Source organism: Artemia sp. Qi Xiang Cuo, chromosome 10, assembly GCF_049724085.1.
Source record: "Artemia sp. Qi Xiang Cuo chromosome 10, ASM4972408v1, whole genome shotgun sequence".
NCBI classification, from domain to species: Eukaryota; Metazoa; Arthropoda; class Branchiopoda; order Anostraca; family Artemiidae; genus Artemia; species Artemia sp. Qi Xiang Cuo.
Genome location: NC_142803.1, coordinates 44,909,565 through 44,928,707, shown reverse-complemented (window position 1 = coordinate 44,928,707; position 19,143 = coordinate 44,909,565). Strand labels below are relative to the sequence as shown.

Genomic DNA, 19,143 nt, shown 5'->3' with positions numbered 1-19,143 from the left:
GGGTTACCGCTGGGGGCTTATCTTTCTCCTTTATTGGCCAATCTATTCATAGATGCCATTGAAACCTCCGCTATAAACAGTTTTAGAATCTCCCCTTGTTTCTGGGGTAGGTTCATGGATGATGTGGTCTGCGTTTGGAAACATGGGTTGGACTCCTTAGACCTTTTTTGTAAGCATTTAAATAGTTTTGATAATAATATTAAATTTACAGTTGAATTTGAGGATAATAATAAATTACCTTTTCTGGATATTTTATTAATTAAAAGGGATTTCCATTTACTTTTCTCGATTTACAGAAAACCTACGCACAATGATAGGTATTTAAATTTTCATTCTTGCCACCCTATGTCGGTGAAAAGGGAGGTTGTAATTTCAGTAGTGGATAGATCCTTTAAAATCTGTTCCCAGGAATTTCTGGATTCAGAATTGTTATACTTTAGGGATATTTTATTTTGTAATAGTTATCCAATTAAGTTCATTGATAAAATAATTGAAAATAGACGGACCAAACATAGTAGTAGGGTTATTGAGGTTTCTCAGTCTTTAGATTTAGTTGAATCAAAAACCTTCATTTCACTACCATATGTACCTGGTTTGGGGGAGAAACTTTCACGGGTTTTACGTAAATTTGGTATTGATACATGTTTCCAATCGCTGAGGCCAATGGGTAGTTTTTTTAGTTCTGGTAAGGATTTAACTCGGGGAAATTTAGTAAGTGGGGTGTATAAAATTCCGTGTTCTTGTGGGAAGTTCTATATTGGTAGGACTCACCAACAATTTGTTGAAAGGTTTATTGAACACCGTAATTCAATAGAAAAAACCCTACAATTAAGCAAGCCTCCAGAAACTTTCGTTTCAGCTTTAGCAGAGCATATTTGGCTTCAACCAGACCATTTTGTAAAATTTGATGAAGCCTTGGCTATTTCTAATGATAAGGGGTACACCCAATGGGCCAGGGAAGCCATAGAAATTAAAAAACATATGTTTGCTAACCTTTCCATAAAGAGGGACATGGGTAATTTAAATATTGACCCAATTTATGATAACCTTCTAAAGAGTGAATCAATTGTCAATAAGGGAGTAAAGATTTTAAATAATCACCAGGGGACTATTTTACCTGTTAGACCAAAACGATTTGCTTCAGTAATAGCTAACAAAAGGATTATTTCGCAACTGAATAATTAAAGTAACTTACAGTTTTTTTTATTTTTCCTCAGTTACTCTGGTGTCCTCACTTAATTAACTATATTTTTGAATCTTTTCCCGACGTGTATTTTTTTGCGCCTATTGTACATTTTTGTTGGTTTTTTTTTTTTGGTGGTGGTTTTTTTGGTTTTTAGTTTTATCTTGTTTTTTTTTTTTTTTTTTTCTTTAGTTCGTAATAACCCATTTTTTTATACAGGCGAAAAAAAAGCGGTTTTTTTTTTATTTTGTTTTCATTTTCTATACAATGGCCACAGTCTCGTTTGTTTGTTTTTTTTTAGAGATTTTTCTCTTTGTTGGTTTTTATAGTCTAAGCAACTTAGATTTTCTTAAAATTAATTCTCACGCCTATCAATGCACCATGAACTCTTTGCCACAAGAAATTTCTGCCTAGACTCAAACTGTAAAGGATCTATGTTGAGCATAACTATGGATTTCGATTCCTGTCCAATCCTATACCCTATCAATGAAATCATAAAATCAGTTATCTCTGACAATAAGACATTGACTACTATTTTTGGTCACAACCTTTTCAACTATTACATAAACAATCTAGTATAACATAGATCATTATAAAGCTCCAAACTAATCTGCAGTTTGTCTTCAATTCGCGTTTTCTATTTTAAATATTGTAAATCTTTTCTTGGTTTTCCAATTTGTTTTAGTAATATTGAATAAGTTTTGAGATTGACAACTAAAGAGCCGTTGGAATTAGCTAGGGTTAAGAAGGATAATTTTTACCATAAGTCAGAAAACTTTCTTTTTATGCACATCTTTTCCCTTTTTTCCAGAGCTCAAACAATGTTTGATATTTGTTTGTTATTTATTAAGTATTTACAACTAAAGAGCCGTTGGAATTAACTAGGGTTAAGAAGGATAATTTTTACCATAAGTCAGAAAACTTTCTTTTTATGCACATCTTTTCCCTTTTTTCCAGAGCTCAAACAATGTTTGATATTTGTTTGTTATTTCTTACGTATTTACAACTAAAGAGCCGTTGGAATTAACTAGGGTTAAGAAGGATAATTTTTACCATAAGTCAGAAAACTTTCTTTTTATGCACATCTTTTCCCTTTTTTCCAGAGCTCAAACAATGTTTGATATTTGTTTGTTATTTCTGACGTATTTACAACTAAAGAGCCGTTGGAATTAGCTAGGGTTAAGAAGGATAATTTTTACCATCAGTCAGAAAACTTTCTTTTTATGCACATCTTTTCCCTTTTTTCCAGAGCTCAAACAATGTTTGATATTTGTTTGTTATTTCTGACGTATTTACAACTAAAGAGCCGTTGGAATTAGCTAGGGTTAAGAATGATAATTTTTACCATAAGTAATCAGAAAACTTTCTTTTTATGCACATCTTTTCCCTTTTTTCCAGAGCTCAAACAATGTTTGATATTTGTTTGTTATTTCTGACGTATTTACAACTAAAGAGCCGTTGGAATTAGCTAGGGTTAAGAAGGATAATTTTTACCATAAGTATCAGAAAACTTTCTTTTTATGCACATCTTTTCCCTTTTTTCCAGAGCTCAAACAATGTTTGATATTTGTTTGTTATTTCTGACGTATTTACAACAAAAGAGCCGTTGGAATTAGCTAGGGTTAAGAAGTATTATTTTTAACATAAGTAATCAGAAAACTTTCTTTTTATGCACATCTTTTCCCTTTTTTCCAGAGCTCAAACAATGTTTGATATTTGTTTGTTATTTCTGACGTATTTACAACTAAAGAGCCGTTGGAATTAGCTAGGGTTAAGAAGGATAATTTTGACCATAACTCAGAAAACTATCTTTTTATGCACAACTTTTCCCTTTTTTACAGAGCTCAAAAAATGTTTGATATTTGTTTGTTATTTCTGACGTATTTACAACTAAAGAGCCGTTGGAATTAGCTAGGGTTAGGAAGGATAATTTTTACCATAAGTAATCAGAAAACTTTCTTTTTATGCACATCTTTTCCCTTTTTTCCAGAGCTCAAACAATGTTTGATATTTGTTTGTTATTTCTGACGTATTTACAACTAAAGAGCCGTTGGAATTAGCTAGGGTTAAGAAGGATAATTTTTACCATAAGTCAGAAAACTTTCTTTTTATTCACATCTTGTCCCTTTTTTCCAGAGCTCAAACACTGTTTGATATTTGTTTGTTATTTCTGACGTATTTACAACTAAAGAGCCGTTGGAATTAGCTAGGGTTAAGAAGGATAATTTTTACCAAAAGTAAGAAAAATATCTTTTTATGCACATCTTTTCACTTTTTTCCAGAGCTCAAACAATGTTTGATATTTGTTTGTTATTTCTTACGTATTTAAAACTAAAGAGCCGTTGGAATTAGCTAGGGTTAAGTAGGATAATTTTTACCATAAGTAATCAGAAAACTTTCTTTTTATGCACATCTTTTCCCTTTTTTCCAGAGCTCAAACAATGTTTGATATTTGTTTGTTATTTCTTACGTATTTACAACTAAAGAGCCGTTGGAATTAGCTAGGGTTAAGAAGGATAATTTTTACCATAAGATCAGAAAACTTTCTTTTTATGCACATCTTTTCCCTTTTTTCCAGAGCTCAAACAATGTTTGATATTTGTTTGTTATTTCTTACGTATTTACAACTAAAGAGCCGTTGGAATTAGCTAGTGTTAAGAAGGATAATTTTTACCATAAGTAATCAGAAAACTTTCTTTTTATGCACATCAGTTCCCTTTTTTCCAGAGCTCAAACAATGTTTGATATTTGTTTGTTATTTCTGACGTATTTACAACTAAAGAGCCGTTGGAATTAGCTAGGGTTAGGAAGGATAATTTTTACCATAAGTAATCAGAAAACTTTCTTTTTATGCACATCTTTTCCCTTTTTTCCAGAGCTCAAACAATGTTTGATATTTGTTTGTTATTTCTTACGTATTTACAACTAAAGAGCCGTTGGAATTAACTAGGGTTAAGAAGGATAATTTTTACCATAAGTCAGAAAACTTTCTTTTTATGCACATCTTTTCCCTTTTTTCCAGAGCTCAAACAATGTTTGATATTTGTTTGTTATTTCTGACGTATTTACAACTAAAGAGACGTTGGAATTAGCTAGGGTTAAGAATGATAATTTTTACCATAAGTAATCAGAAAACTTTCTTTTTATGCACATCTTTTCCCTTTTTTCCAGAGCTCAAACAATGTTTGATATTTGTTTGTTATTTCTTACGTATTTACAACTAAAGAGCCGTTGGAATTAGCTAGGGTTAAGAAGGATAATTTTTACCATAAGAATCAGAAAACTTTCTTTTTATGCACATCTTTTCCCTTTTTTCCAGAGCTCAAACAATGTTTGATATTTGTTTGTTATTTCTGACGTATTTACAACTAAAGAGCAGTTTGAATTAGCTAGTGTTAAGAAGGATAATTTTTACCATAAGTCAGAAAACTTTCTTTTTATGCACATCTTTTCCCTTTTTTCCAGAGCTCAAACAATGTTTGATATTTGTTTGTTATTTCTTACGTATTTACAACTAAAGAGCCGTTTGAATTAGCTAGGTTTAAGAAGGATAATTTTTACCATAAGTAATCAGAAAACTTTCTTTTTATGCACATCTTTTCCCTTTTTTCCAGAGCTCAAACAATGTTTGATATTTGTTTGTTATTTCTTACGTATTTACAACTAAAGAGCCGTTGGAATTAGCCAGGGTTAAGAAGGATAATTTTTACCATAAGTCAGAAAACTTTCTTTTTATGCACATCTTTTCCCTTTTTTCAAGAGCTCAAACAATGTTTGATATTTGTTTGTTATTTCTTACGTATTTACAACTAAAGAGCCGTTGGAATTAGCGAGGGTTAAGAAGGATAATTTTTACCATAAGTCAGAAAACTTTCTTTTTATGCACATCTTTTCCCTTTTTTCCAGAGCTCAAACAATGTTTGATATTTGTTTGTTATTTCTGACGTATTTACAACTAAAGAGCCGTTGGAATTAGCTAGGGTTAAGAAGGATAATTTTCACCATAAGTAATCAGAACACTTTCTTTTTATGCACATCTTTTCCCTTTTTTCCAGAGCTCAAACAATGTTTGATATTTGTTTGTTATTTCTGACGTATTTACAACTAAAGAGCCGTTGGAATTAGCTAGGGTTAAGAAGGATAATTTTTACCATAAGTCAGAAAACTTTCTTTTTATGCACATCTTTTCCCTTTTTTCCAGAGCTCAAACAATGTTTGATATTTGTTTGTTATTTCTTACTTATTTACAACTAAAGAGCCGTTGGAATTAGCTAGGGTTAAGAAGGATAATTTTTACCATAAGTCAGAAAACTTTCTTTTTATGCACATCTTTTCCCTTTTTTACAGAGCTCAAACAATGTTTGATATTTGTTTGTTATTTCTGACGTATTTACAACTAAAGAGCCGTTGGAATTAGCTAGGGTTAGGAAGGATAATTTTTACCATAAGTAATCAGAAAACTTTCTTTTTATGCACATCTTTTCCCTTTTTTCCAGAGCTCAAACAATGTTTGATATTTGTTTGTTATTTCTTACGTATTTACAACTAAAGAGCCGTTGGAATTAGCTAGGGTTAAGAAGGATAATTTTTACCATAAGTCATAAAACTTTATTTTTATGCACATCTTTTCCCTTTTTTCCAGAGCTCAAACAATGTTTGATATTTGTTTGTTATTTCTTACGTATTTACAACTAAAGAGCCGTTGGAATTAGCTAGGGTTAAGAAGGATAATTTTTACCATAAGTAATCAGAAAACTTTCTTTTTATGCACATCTTTTCCCTTTTTTCCAGAGCTCAAACAATGTTTGATATTTGTTTGTTATTTCTTACGTATTTACAACTAAAGAGCCGTTGGAATTAGCTAGGGTTAAGAAGGATAATTTTTACCATAAGTAATCAGAAAACTTTCTTTTTATGCACATCTTTTCCCTTTTTTCCAGAGCTCAAACAATGTTTGATATTTGTTTGTTATTTCTTACGTATTTACAACTAAAGAGCCGTTGGAATTAACTAGGGTTAAGAAGGATAATTTTTACCATAAGTCAGAAAACTTTCTTTTTATGCACATCTTTTCCCTTTTTTCCAGAGCTCAAACAATGTTTGATATTTGTTTGTTATTTCTTACGTATTTACAACTAAAGAGCCGTTGGAATTAGCTAGGGTTAAGAAGGATAATTTTTACCATAAGTAATCAGAAAACTTTCTTTTTATGCACATCTTTTCCCTTTTTTCCAGAGCTCAAACAATGTTTGATATTTGTTTGTTATTTCTTACGTATTTACAACTAAAGAGCCGTTGGAATTAGCTAGGGTTAAGAAGGATAATTTTTACCATAAGTAATCAGAAAACTTTCTTTTTATGCACATCTTTTCCCTTTTTTCCAGAGCTCAAAAAATGTTTGATATTTGTTTGTTATTTCTGACGTATTTACAACTAAAGAGCCGTTGTAATTAGCTAGGTTTAAGAAGGATAATTTTTACCATAAGTCAGAAAACTTTCTTTTTATGCACATCTTTTCCAATTTTTACAGAGCTCAAAAAATGTTTGATATTTTTTTGTTATTTATGACGTATTTACAACTAAAGAGCCGTTGGAATTAGCTAGGGTTAAGAATGATAATTTTTACCATAAGTAATCAGAAAACTTTCTTTTTATGCACATCTTTTCCCTTTTTTCCAGAGCTCAAACAATGTTTGATATTTGTTTGTTATTTCTTACGTATTTACAACTAAAGAGCCGTTGGAATTAGCTAGGGTTAAGAAGGATAATTTTTACAATAAGTAATCAGAAAACTTTCTTTTTATGCACATCTTTTCCCTTTTTTCCAGAGCTCAAACAATGTTTGATATTTGTTTGTTATTTCTGACGTATTTACAACTAAAGAGCCGTTGGAATTAGCTAGGGTTAAGAAGGATAATTTTTACCATAAGTCAGAAAACTTTCTTTTTATGAACATCTTTTCCCTTTTTTTCCAGAGCTCAAACAATGTTTGATATTTGTTTGTTATTTCTGACGTATTTACAACTAAAGAGCCGTTGGAATTAGCTAGGGTTAAGAAGGATAATTTTTACCATAAGTAATCAGAAAACTTTCTTTTTATGCACATCTTTTCCCTTTTTTCCAGAGCTCAAACAATGTTTGATATTTGTTTGTTATTTCTTACGTATTTACAACTAAAGAGCCGTTTGAATTAGCTAGGGTTAAGAAGGATAATTTTTACCATAAGTCAGAAAACTTTCTTTTTATGCACATCTTTTCCCTTTTTTCCAGAGCTCAAACAATGTTTGATATTTGTTTGTTATTTCTGACGTATTTACAACTAAAGAGCCGTTGGAATTAGCTAGGGTTAAGAAGGATAATTTTCACCATAAGTAATCAGAAAACTTTCTTTTTATGCACATCTTTTCCCTTTTTTCCAGAGCTCAAACAATGTTTGATATTTGTTTGTTATTTCTTACGTATTTACAACTAAAGAGCCGTTGGAATTAGCTAGGGTTAAGAAGGATAATTTTTACCATAAGTAATCATAAAACTTTCTTTTTATGCACATCTTTTCCCTTTTTTCCAGAGCTCAAACAATGTTTGATATTTGTTTGTTATTTCTTACGTATTTACAACTAAAGAGCCGTTGGAATTAGCTAGGGTTAAGAAGGATAATTTTTACCATAAGTAATCAGAAAACTTTCTTTTTATGCACATCTTTTCCCTTTTTTCCAGAGCTCAAACAATGTTTGATATTTGTTTGTTATTTCTTACGTATTTACAACTAAAGAGCCGTTGGAATTAGCTAGGGTTAAGAAGGATAATTTTTACCATAAGTAATCAGAAAACTTTCTTTTTATGCACATCTTTTCCCTTTTTTCCAGAGCTCAAACAATGTTTGATATTTGTTTGTTATTTCTTACGTATTTACAACTAAAGAGCCGTTGGAATTAGCTAGGGTTAAGAAGGATAATTTTTACCATAAGAATCAGAAAACTTTCTTTTTATGCACATCTTTTCCCTTTTTTCCAGAGCTCAAACAATGTTTGATATTTGTTTGTTATTTCTTACGTATTTACAACTAAAGAGCCGTTGGAATTAGCTAGGGTTAAGAAGGATAATTTTTACCATAAGTAATCAGAAAACTTTCTTTTTATGCACATCTTTTCCTTTTTTCCAGAGCTCAAACAATGTTTGATATTTGTTTGTTATTTCTTACGTATTTACAACTAAAGAGCCGTTGGAATTAGCTAGGGTTAAGAAGGATAATTTTTACCATAAGAATCAGAAAACTTTCTTTTTATGCACATCTTTTCCCTTTTTTCCAGAGCTCAAACAATGTTTGATATTTGTTTGTTATTTCTGACGTATTTACAACTAAAGAGCCGTTGGAATTAGCTAGGGTTAGGAAGGATAATTTTTACCATAAGTAATCAGAAAACTTTCTTTTTATGCACATCTTTTCCCTTTTTTTCCAGAGCTCAAACAATGTTTGATATTTGTTTGTTATTTCTTACGTATTTACAACTAAAGAGCCGTTGGAATTAGCTAGGGTTAAGAAGGATAATTTTTACCATAAGTAATCAGAAAACTTTCTTTTTATGCACATCTTTTCCCTTTTTTCCAGAGCTCAAACAATGTTTGATATTTGTTTGTTATTTCTTACGTATTTACAACTAAAGAGCCGTTGGAATTAGCTAGGGTTAAGAAGGATAATTTTTACCATAAGTAATCAGAAAACTTTCTTTTTATGCACATCTTTTCCCTTTTTTCCAGAGCTCAAACAATGTTTGATATTTGTTTGTTATTTCTTACGTATTTACAACTAAAGAGCCGTTGGAATTAGCTAGGGTTAAGAAGGATAATTTTTACAATAAGTAATCAGAAAACTTTCTTTTTATGCACATCTTTTCCCTTTTTTCCAGAGCTCAAACAATGTTTGATATTTGTTTGTTATTTCTGACGTATTTACAACTAAAGAGCCGTTGGAATTAGCTAGGGTTAAGAATGATAATTTTTACCATAAGTAATCAGAAAACTTTCTTTTTATGCACATCTTTTCCCTTTTTTCCAGAGCTCAAACAATGTTTGATATTTGTTTGTTATTTCTTACGTATTTACAACTAAAGAGCCGTTGGAATTAGCTAGGGTTAAGAAGCATAATTTTTACCATAAGTAATCAGAAAACTTTCTTTTTATGCACATCTTTTCCCTTTTTTCCAGAGCTCAAACAATGTTTGATATTTGTTTGTTATTTCTGACGTATTTACAACTAAAGAGACGTTGGAATTAGCTAGTGTTAAGAAGGATAATTTTTACCATAAGTCAGAAAACTTTCTTTTTATGCACATCTTTTCCCTTTTTTCCAGAGCTCAAACAATGTTTGATATTTGTTTGTTATTTCTGACGTATTTACAACTAAAGAGCCGTTGGAATTAGCTAGGGTTAAGAATGATAATTTTTACCATAAGTAATCAGAAAACTTTCTTTTTATGCACATCTTTTCCCTTTTTTCCAGAGCTCAAACAATGTTTGATATTTGTTTGTTATTTCTTACGTATTTACAACTAAAGAGCCGTTGGAATTAGCTAGGGTTAAGAAGGATAATTTTTACCATAAGTCAGAAAACTTTCTTTTTATGCACATCTTTTGCCTTTTTTCCAGAGCTCAAACAATGTTTGATATTTGTTTGTTATTTCTTACGTATTTACAACTAAAGAGCCGTTGGAATTAGCTAGGGTTAAGAATGATAATTTTTACCATAAGTAATCAGAAAACTTTCTTTTTATGCACATCTTTTCCCTTTTTTCCAGAGCTCAAACAATGTTTGATATTTGTTTGTTATTTCTTACGTATTTACAACTAAAGAGCCGTTGGAATTAGCTAGGGTTAAGAAGGATAATTTTTACCATAAGTAATCAGAAAACTTTCTTTTTATGCACATCTTTTCCCTTTTTTCCAGAGCTCAAACAATGTTTGATATTTGTTTGTTATTTCTGAAGTATTTACAACTAAAGAGCCGTTGGAATTAGCTAGGGTTAAGAAGGATAATTTTTACCATAAGTCAGAAAACTTTCTTTTTATGCACATCTTTTCCCTTTTTTCCAGAGCTCAAACAATGTTTGATATTTGTTTGTTATTTCTTACGTATTTACAACTAAAGAGCCGTTGGAATTAGCTAGGGTTAAGAAGGATAATTTTTACCATAAGTCAGAAAACTTTCTTTTTATGCACATCTTTTGCCTTTTTTCCAGAGCTCAAACAATGTTTGATATTTGTTTGTTATTTATGACGTATTTACAACTAAAGAGCCGTTGGAATTAGCGAGGGTTAAGAATGATAATTTTTACCATAAGTAATCAGAAAACTTTCTTTTTATGCACATCTTTTCCCTTTTTTCCAGAGCTCAAACAATGTTTGATATTTGTTTGTTATTTCTTACGTATTTACAACTAAAGAGCCGTTGGAATTAACTAGGGTTAAGAAGGATAATTTTTACCATAAGTCAGAAAACTTTCTTTTTATGCACATCTTTTACCTTTTTTCCAGAGCTCAAACAATGTTTGATATTTGTTTGTTATTTCTTACGTATTTACAACTAAAGAGCCGTTGGAATTAACTAGGGTTAAGAAGGATAATTTTTACCATAAGTCAGAAAACTTTCTTTTTATGCACATCTTTTCCCTTTTTTCCAGAGCTCAAACAATGTTTGATATTTGTTTGTTATTTCTGACGTATTTACAACTAAAGAGCCGTTGGAATTAGCTAGGGTTAAGAAGGATAATTTTTACCATCAGTAATCAGAAAACTTTCTTTTTATGCACATCTTTTCCCTTTTTTCCAGAGCTCAAACAATTTTTGATATTTGTTTGTTATTTCTGACGTATTTACAACTAAAGAGCCGTTGGAATTATCTAGGGTTAAGAAGGATAATTTTTACCATAAGTCAGAAAACTTTCTTTTTATGCACATCTTTTACCTTTTTTCCAGAGCTCAAACAATGTTTGATATTTTTTTGTTATTTCTTACGTATTTACAACTAAAGAGCCGTTGGAATTAGCTAGGGTTAAGAAGGATAATTTTTACCATAAGTAATCAGAAAACTTTCTTTTTATGCACATATTTTCCCTTTTTTCCATAGCTAAAAAAATTTTTGATTTTTGTTTGTTATTTCTTACGTATTTACAACTAAAGAGCCGTTGGAATTAGCTAGGGTTAAGAAGGATAATTTTTACCATAAGTAATCAGAAAACTTTCTTTTTATGCACATCTTTTCCCTTTTTTCCAGAGCTCAAACAATGTTTGATATTTGTTTGTTATTTCTGACGTATTTACAACTAAAGAGCCGTTGGAATTAGCTAGGGTTAAGAAGGATAATTTTGACCATAAGTCATAAAACTTTCTTTTTATTCACATCTTGTCCCTTTTTTACAGAGCTCAAACAATGTTTGATATTTGTTTGTTATTTCTGACGTATTTACAACTAAAGAGACGTTGGAATTAGCTAGGGTTAAGAAGGATAATTTTTACCATAAGTAATCAGAAAACTTTCTTTTTATGCACATCTTTTCCCTTTTTTCCAGAGCTCAAACAATGTTTGATATTTGTTTGTTATTTCTTACGTATTTACAACTAAAGAGCCGTTGGAATTAGCTAGGGTTAAGAAGGATAATTTTTACCAAAAGTAATAAGAAAAATTTCTTTTTATGCACATCTTTTCCCTTTTTTCCAGAGCTCAAACAATGTTTGATATTTGTTTGTTATTTCTTACGTATTTACAACTAAAGAGCCGTTGGAATTAGCTAGGGTTAAGAAGGATAATTTTGACCATAAGTCAGAAAACTTTCTTTTTATGCACATCTTTTGCCTTTTTTCCAGAGCTCAAACAATGTTTGATATTTGTTTGTTATTTCTGACGTATTTACAACTAAAGAGCCGTTGGAATTAGCTAGGGTTAAGAAGGATAATTTTTACCATAAGTAATCAGAAAACTTTCTTTTTATGCACATCTTTTCCCTTTTTTCCAGAGCTCAAACAATGTTTGATATTTGTTTGTTATTTCTGACGTATTTACAACTAAAGAGCCGTTGGAATTAGCTAGGGTTAAGAAGGATAATTTTTACCAGAAGTCAGAAAACTTTCTTTTTATGCACATCTTTTCCCTTTTTTCCAGAGCTCAAACAATGTTTGAGATGTGTTTGTTATTTCTTACGTATTTACAACTAAAGAGCCGTTGGAATTAGCTAGGGTTAAGAAGGATAATTTTTACCATAAGTCAGAAAACTTTCTTTTTATGAACAACATTTCCCTTTTTTCCAGAGCTCAAACAATGTTTGATATTTGTTTGTTATTTCTTACGTATTTACAACTAAAGAGCCGTTGGAATTAGCTAGGGTTAAGAAGGATAATTTTTACCATAAGTAATCAGAAAACTTTCTTTTTATGCACATCTTTTCCCTTTTTTCCAGAGCTCAAACAATGTTTGATATTTGTTTGTTATTTCTTACGTATTTACAACTAAAGAGCCGTTGGAATTAGCTCGGGTTAAGAAGGATAATTTTTACCATAAGTCAGAAAACTTTCTTTATATGCACATCTTTTCCCTTTTTTCCAGAGCTCAAACAATGTTTGATATTTGTTTGTTATTTCTGACGTATTTACAACTAAAGAGCCGTTGGAATTAGCTAGGGTTAAGAAGGATAATTTTTACCCTAAGTAATCAGAAAACTTTCTTTTTATGCACATCTTTTACATTTTTTCCAGAGCTCAAACAATGTTTGATATTTTTTTTTTATTTATTACTTATTTACAACTAAAGAGCCTTTGGAATTAGCTAGGGTTAAGAAGGATAATTTTTACCATAAGTAATCAGAAAACTTTCTTTTTATGCACATCTTTTCCCTTTTTTCCAGAGCTCAAACAATGTTTGATATTTGTTTGTTATTTCTTACGTATTTACAACTAAAGAGCCGTTGGAATTAGCTAGGGTTAAGAAGGATAATTTTTACCATAAGTAATCAGAAAACTTTCTTTTTATGCACATCTTTTCCCTTTTTTCCAGAGCTCAAACAATGTTTGATATTTGTTTGTTATTTCTTACGTATTTACAACTAAAGAGCCGTTGGAATTAGCTAGGGTTAAGAAGGATAATTTTTACCATAAGTAATCAGAAAACTTTCTTTTTATGCACATCTTTTCCCTTTTTTCCAGAGCTCAAACAATGTTTGATATTTGTTTGTTATTTCTTACGTATTTACAACTAAAGAGCCGTTGGAATTAGCTAGGGTTAAGAAGGATAATTTTTACCATAAGTAATCAGAAAACTTTCTTTTTATGCACATCTTTTCCTTTTTTTCCAGAGCTCAAACAATGTTTGATATTTGTTTGTTATTTCTGACGTATTTACAACTAAAGAGCCGTTGGAATTAGCTAGGGTTAAGAAGGATAATTTTTACCATAAGTAATCAGAAAACTTTCTTTTTATGCACATCTTTTCCCTTTTTTCAAGAGCTCAAACAATGTTTGATATTTGTTTGTTATTTCTTACGTATTTACAACTAAAGAGCCGTTGGAATTAGCTAGGGTTAAGAAGGATAATTTTTACCATAAGTAATCAGAAAACTTTCTTTTTATGCACATCTTTTCCCTTTTTTCCAGAGCTCAAACAATGTTTGATATTTGTTTGTTATTTCTTACGTATTTACAACTAAAGAGCCGTTGGAATTAGCTAGGGTTAAGAAGGATAATTTTTACCATAAGTACAGAAAACTTTCTTTTTATGCACATCTTTTCCCTTTTTTCCAGAGCTCAAACAATGTTTGATATTTGTTTGTTATTTCTTACGTATTTACAACTAAAGAGCCGTTGGAATTAGCTAGGGTTAAGAAGGATAATTTTTACCATCAGTAATCAGAAAACTTTCTTTTTATGCACATCTTTTCCCTTTTTTCCAGAGCTCAAACAATGTTTGATATTTGTTTGTTATTTCTTACGTATTTACAACTAAAGAGCCGTTGGAATTAGCTAGGGTTAAGAAGGATAATTTTTACCATAAGTAATCAGAAAACTTTCTTTTTATGCACATCTTTTCCCTTTTTTCCAGAGCTCAAACAATGTTTGATATTTGTTTGTTATTTCTGACGTATTTACAACTAAAGAGCCGTTGGAATTAGCTAGGGTTAAGAAGGATAATTTTTACAATAAGTCAGAAAACTTTCTTTTTATGCACATCTTTTCCCTTTTTTCCAGAGCTCAAACAATGTTTGATATTTGTTTGTTATTTCTTACGTATTTACAACTAAAGAGCCGTTGGAATTAACTAGGGTTAAGAAGGATAATTTTTACCATAAGTCAGAAAACTTTCTTTTTATGCACATCTTTTCCCTTTTTTCCAGAGCTCAAACAATGTTTGATATTTGTTTGTTATTTCTTACGTATTTACAACTAAAGAGCCGTTGGAATTAACTAGGGTTAAGAAGGATAATTTTTACCATAAGTCAGAAAACTTTCTTTTTATGCACATCTTTTCCCTTTTTTCCAGAGCTCAAACAATGTTTGATATTTGTTTGTTATTTCTTACGTATTTACAACTAAAGAGCCGTTGGAATTATCTAGGGTTAAGAAGGATAATTTTTACCATAAGTAATCAGAAAAATTTATTTTTATGCACATATTTTGCCTTTTTTCCAGAGCTCAAACAATGTTTGATATTTGTTTGTTATTTATTACGTATTTACAACTAAAGAGCCGTTGGAATTAACTAGGGTTAAGAAGGATAATTTTTACCATAAGTCAGAAAACTTTCTTTTTATGCACATCTTTTCCCTTTTTTCCAGAGCTCAAACAATGTTTGATATTTGTCAGGTTATTTCTTACGTATTTTATTCAGTTGTTATTAGGCCTACTTTAAATTAATGCTTTGTTTCGGTTGTTCAAGTATTCCATTGTTTTTGCAATGTCATTTATGTGCTTTATATACTTTAATTACTCACATAATTATATATCTTGTATATATAGATAATTTCGGAGACCACACTACCTTTCCATGACGATAAAATAAAAGTTCAAAATAGGGATAAAATCCTTTTTAATAGACAGTGTATAGAAAATTCACAAGAAATACGAGATATTTCGGTCACATATACAGTGACCGTCATCAGTAGTAAAAGTACTGATGACGGTCACTGTATATGTGACCGAAATATCTGGTATTTTTTTGTGAATTTTCTATACACTGTCTATTAAAAAGGATTTTATCCCTATTTTGAACTTTTATTTTATCCTCTTGTATATACTTATATAATTTCATTTATGTGCTTTATATACGAGGCACATTTATGTGCGATTTTGAGGGGAAATAAATATATAAGTAAATAATAGAAATAGTGGCAGATACCCAGGACTGTGCCAATCTGCAGTGACCCGACGAATTTTTTGCCAAATCAACTAACCAAAAAGAGCATTTTTTTTTAGGGAAAGGGAGCGAAAACCTTAATTTAACAGGTAAATTTGTTTATTTGAGGAGCCCTTAGCCAATTTTCTCAGCGAACACAAGGTCACTAAAAACTCAAAAATTAGGAGGAAACTAGACACAATCCGGGACTCTACCTAATCTGAGCCAACTTTCACAGGTAGTTGAAGCTTGGAAGTTCGAGTTACAGAAAAATGTAAAGTTTGCATTATTGCCATAGAAAAGAAAGCTCGGATACTTGTTTTTCTGAGGCATGTATAGGTGTTTCCTTTCTTTTATACACCTGGATAAAGGATGTAATGCATCTAACAATCTTTCTAGGTGAAATTCAAAAGAAATATTTCTTTAATACCCCCTCCCTGCCTGTCACTCGTCTCAGACTTGAGTCATCCACAAAATTTAGCCATCATCATAAGTTTGCGTGGATGTAAAAACATCAGGAAGTTTTATTATTTATTTTTTATTACACAGTAGAGCGGAGAAATTTCATTATACTATTTTAAAATGGAATATAATTTTTAATTAAGATAGAGGTAATTTACGCTACGTTATTTTGCATAAATAAACCAAAAAAAGTTCTGGTCTTTCAACTAAGTATATAAAACAAGAATTAATAAAGTGCACTCAATGCAAAGTTATATTTTGATTTTAAATGGCGAAGTGACTTATGCTCCACTCTGTATGTGAATAGAACAGTAGCCTAGACAGGACCCTCATCCGGATTTGGTCCAAATGGTACTCAATATAGGGCAAGAGAATTGCTAACTAAGAGAGGAAAAAGCGATTTACCGTAAATTCTTAAGAAGTTGGAATTAAGAAACGAATAACTTCTATACTTACACTCCTCAGCCCTGTTGGCTGATGAAGGGTAAAAACGTTTCTTGTAGGTGCTTCCACTACCAAGTATCTTAGGTATTTTGCTAATTTTTAAGGAGCTATTTCACTCTTCAGCTAAAGTATAGCTTATTAGAACATAGAAATACTTACAAGGCTCAAAGTTTCTTGGCGAGTTGGAAGCAACTTCTTCTTTCCCAGAACTGACTTGGACGTACTCTAAAAAAGAAGAGCTTAGTGAAAAAAAAATATATTGCTGGCAGGCAACAATTTTAAGTGGTACAATTTTGTAGTATTATGTAACAAATTATTTTTCACACAAGATTTTGTGCCGATGACTGACATCTACTCTTGTTGAAAACGGGTACTTACTCAAGCTTACTCGGTGGCCTTCCTCAAAAAGCGACCTCAGTCGTCTACCGTCATAAGACACCATTTCATATTATTTAAATACATTAGACTTCGCATAAACTACAAAAACGGCTTAAATTTTAGTGTCCAGAACAACCCAGAGCGCACCATCGTTTGGAGAGTGAAGACCTACTCTGCCAACTGAGATCAGCGCCTACAGTACATAAAACAGAGATGCCTAATACATACACCTTTCTCATGCTCAGGCCATAGAGAAAGTAGTTAACACTCCAAATGTGAAAAATTCTTGATACTGTGATAAACCTCACAAGGAGGTCGACTAGTTCTGAAATTATTTTTCTCAAAGATTACAAAAATAAACATAATGAAAGTAAGCTCCACCCTTGAGGGAGGTCTAAATTTTTCCTGGTGGTGGAGGGCCAAATCGGAAAGTGAATTTTCCAGGAAACTCCTTTTAAATTTTTGGGGAGGATGGCAGGTCTTTCAAACGAATTTCAGCCCGTTCCCCCTTTATCACGAAGATTCTTTACGGTTAGAAATAAAGAAATAAAACCTCACACAGCTCCTTCCAATCGGCCTTCTATCCTATTTTAAATCATGTGCTAAAGCTTTTGTAACGCCACCTATAATACTTATGTTTTGAAAATACATTTATGCTCTGCATACTCTGCCTAATTTCTCAAAGCATGGTTAAACATAAAGTTATTAAAACGAATATCTTTCAAAAACGTCAACACTCCAACATTACACTAGTAGAACCTCTACATCATACTAGTAGCCCCATTTGTACCTCTTTAGAGGTCAAAACGGTTACGAATACTGTTTATAGATGCCACCACAAAGTGAGATACCACCACATGTTCAAACAGTGGCATGGATACCACCCTACATGAGATCAGCACCACTGGCAGATTTATCCCTCAGTTCTTAGCAATCATAGAGTACCAAGGACACTCCATTAAAGTACCAAGGACAATGAAAACGAAATCTAATTTTTTAATTGGTTAAGCCGAAACTTACATAGCCCTGCATATCTTCAAAAATTAGTAAAAGTGGGAAATTCCTTAATGCAGTTATGCAGTGTTAGGCGGGCATCAAATTAAAAATAGAAACAACAGTCAAAATCAGTAAAAAAAAATAAGCCTAAAAGATATGGCACCAAACAGTTTAAGAAGGTAAATCTTCCCTTTGAAGGCGCAGTTGTCTTTGGGAATTAACACGATATCAATAATTGAATTTTTCTTGGCGAGAAATGCTTTCAAACTTTACAAATTAGTTTTGCTCGTTTATTTTCGCGATTCAACATGGGAGCAGTGACCAGGGTGTGGTACTGCCGTTCATGACCATTTTTCCATATCAAAATGAATTTAACATGCATATATTTTCCCAACTCTTTCCATATGCAATGAAAATAAATTAATTAAGTAATTTAAATAAATTTATGGTAAAGGACAACCTTATTCAGTCTGAGATTAACTGTGTTGCGAAAAGCAAGACTTCTGAAAAGATCGATGACCGGGTTAACCAATTTAGTGCATAATCGCGTTTTTTGATTTATGGATTCTGTTCCCCAATAAAAGGAAAAATATCGGGGAAACGTTCCATGGGGGGAGGGGGGATTTTCCGCGCGGAGAGGATTTTTCTCTGAGGAGTTTCCTCGGGGGGAGGGGGGGGGGTCCGCAGGGAGGTATATCCACAAAACTAAAAGAAAGCACTAAAACAATGACATTCTTACTTTATAAAATGCAGCATGTTTCTATTAATCAGATTATCACGTTTCCCTTATTGATGCCCACTTTTAAAATCATTTCAAATAATAGTCCAGAAAAGCGACCAAGATATTACAAAAGAGGATAAAATAAGGAATAATCTAAGGGATTAACCACTTTTATTTCATTAGCACGTTTCCTTCGAAAGTGGCCAGACACTTAGTATTTACCCAATACATAAACGATGAAATTCTCATAACTCTGAAAATACTTGTCAGCTCCCAAAAGTGACCTAAAAATTATATAAACTTTAATGATAGTGGTGAGGAAGTGGGACCTTTAAGAATTAATTTTCGTGACAGCGCTGAACTAGATTGAAAAACAAAACGAAGCCAATACTTTCCCCATTATCCTATGGATTCCCTAATTACTCACTGCTGGTAAAACTTATCTCTGAAAAAAATTATTCTCGAGGTAAATCAGCATTTTTCTTTGCCCTTCACAGTGGAGTTAAGGCACTCAGTTTTTTCCCCCTTTTCTTCTTTTTTAATATTTTCTTCTTTTTTTTCTTCCTTATATAATAGCATCGAAGA

At 31.5% G+C, this 19,143-nt stretch overlaps 1 protein-coding gene across 1 annotated transcript in view; it reads right to left on the bottom strand.

Annotated features, from left to right (window-relative positions):
• Positions 1–19,143, bottom strand: part of LOC148947804 (uncharacterized) — a 92,099-nt gene that overhangs the window by 7,517 nt on the left and 65,439 nt on the right. Inside the window, exon 14 of the mRNA XM_089096015.1 lies at positions 16,623–16,688. Coding sequence (XP_088952141.1) covers positions 16,623–16,688 — 66 coding nt within the window. The remainder of the gene's footprint in view (positions 1–16,622; positions 16,689–19,143) is intronic.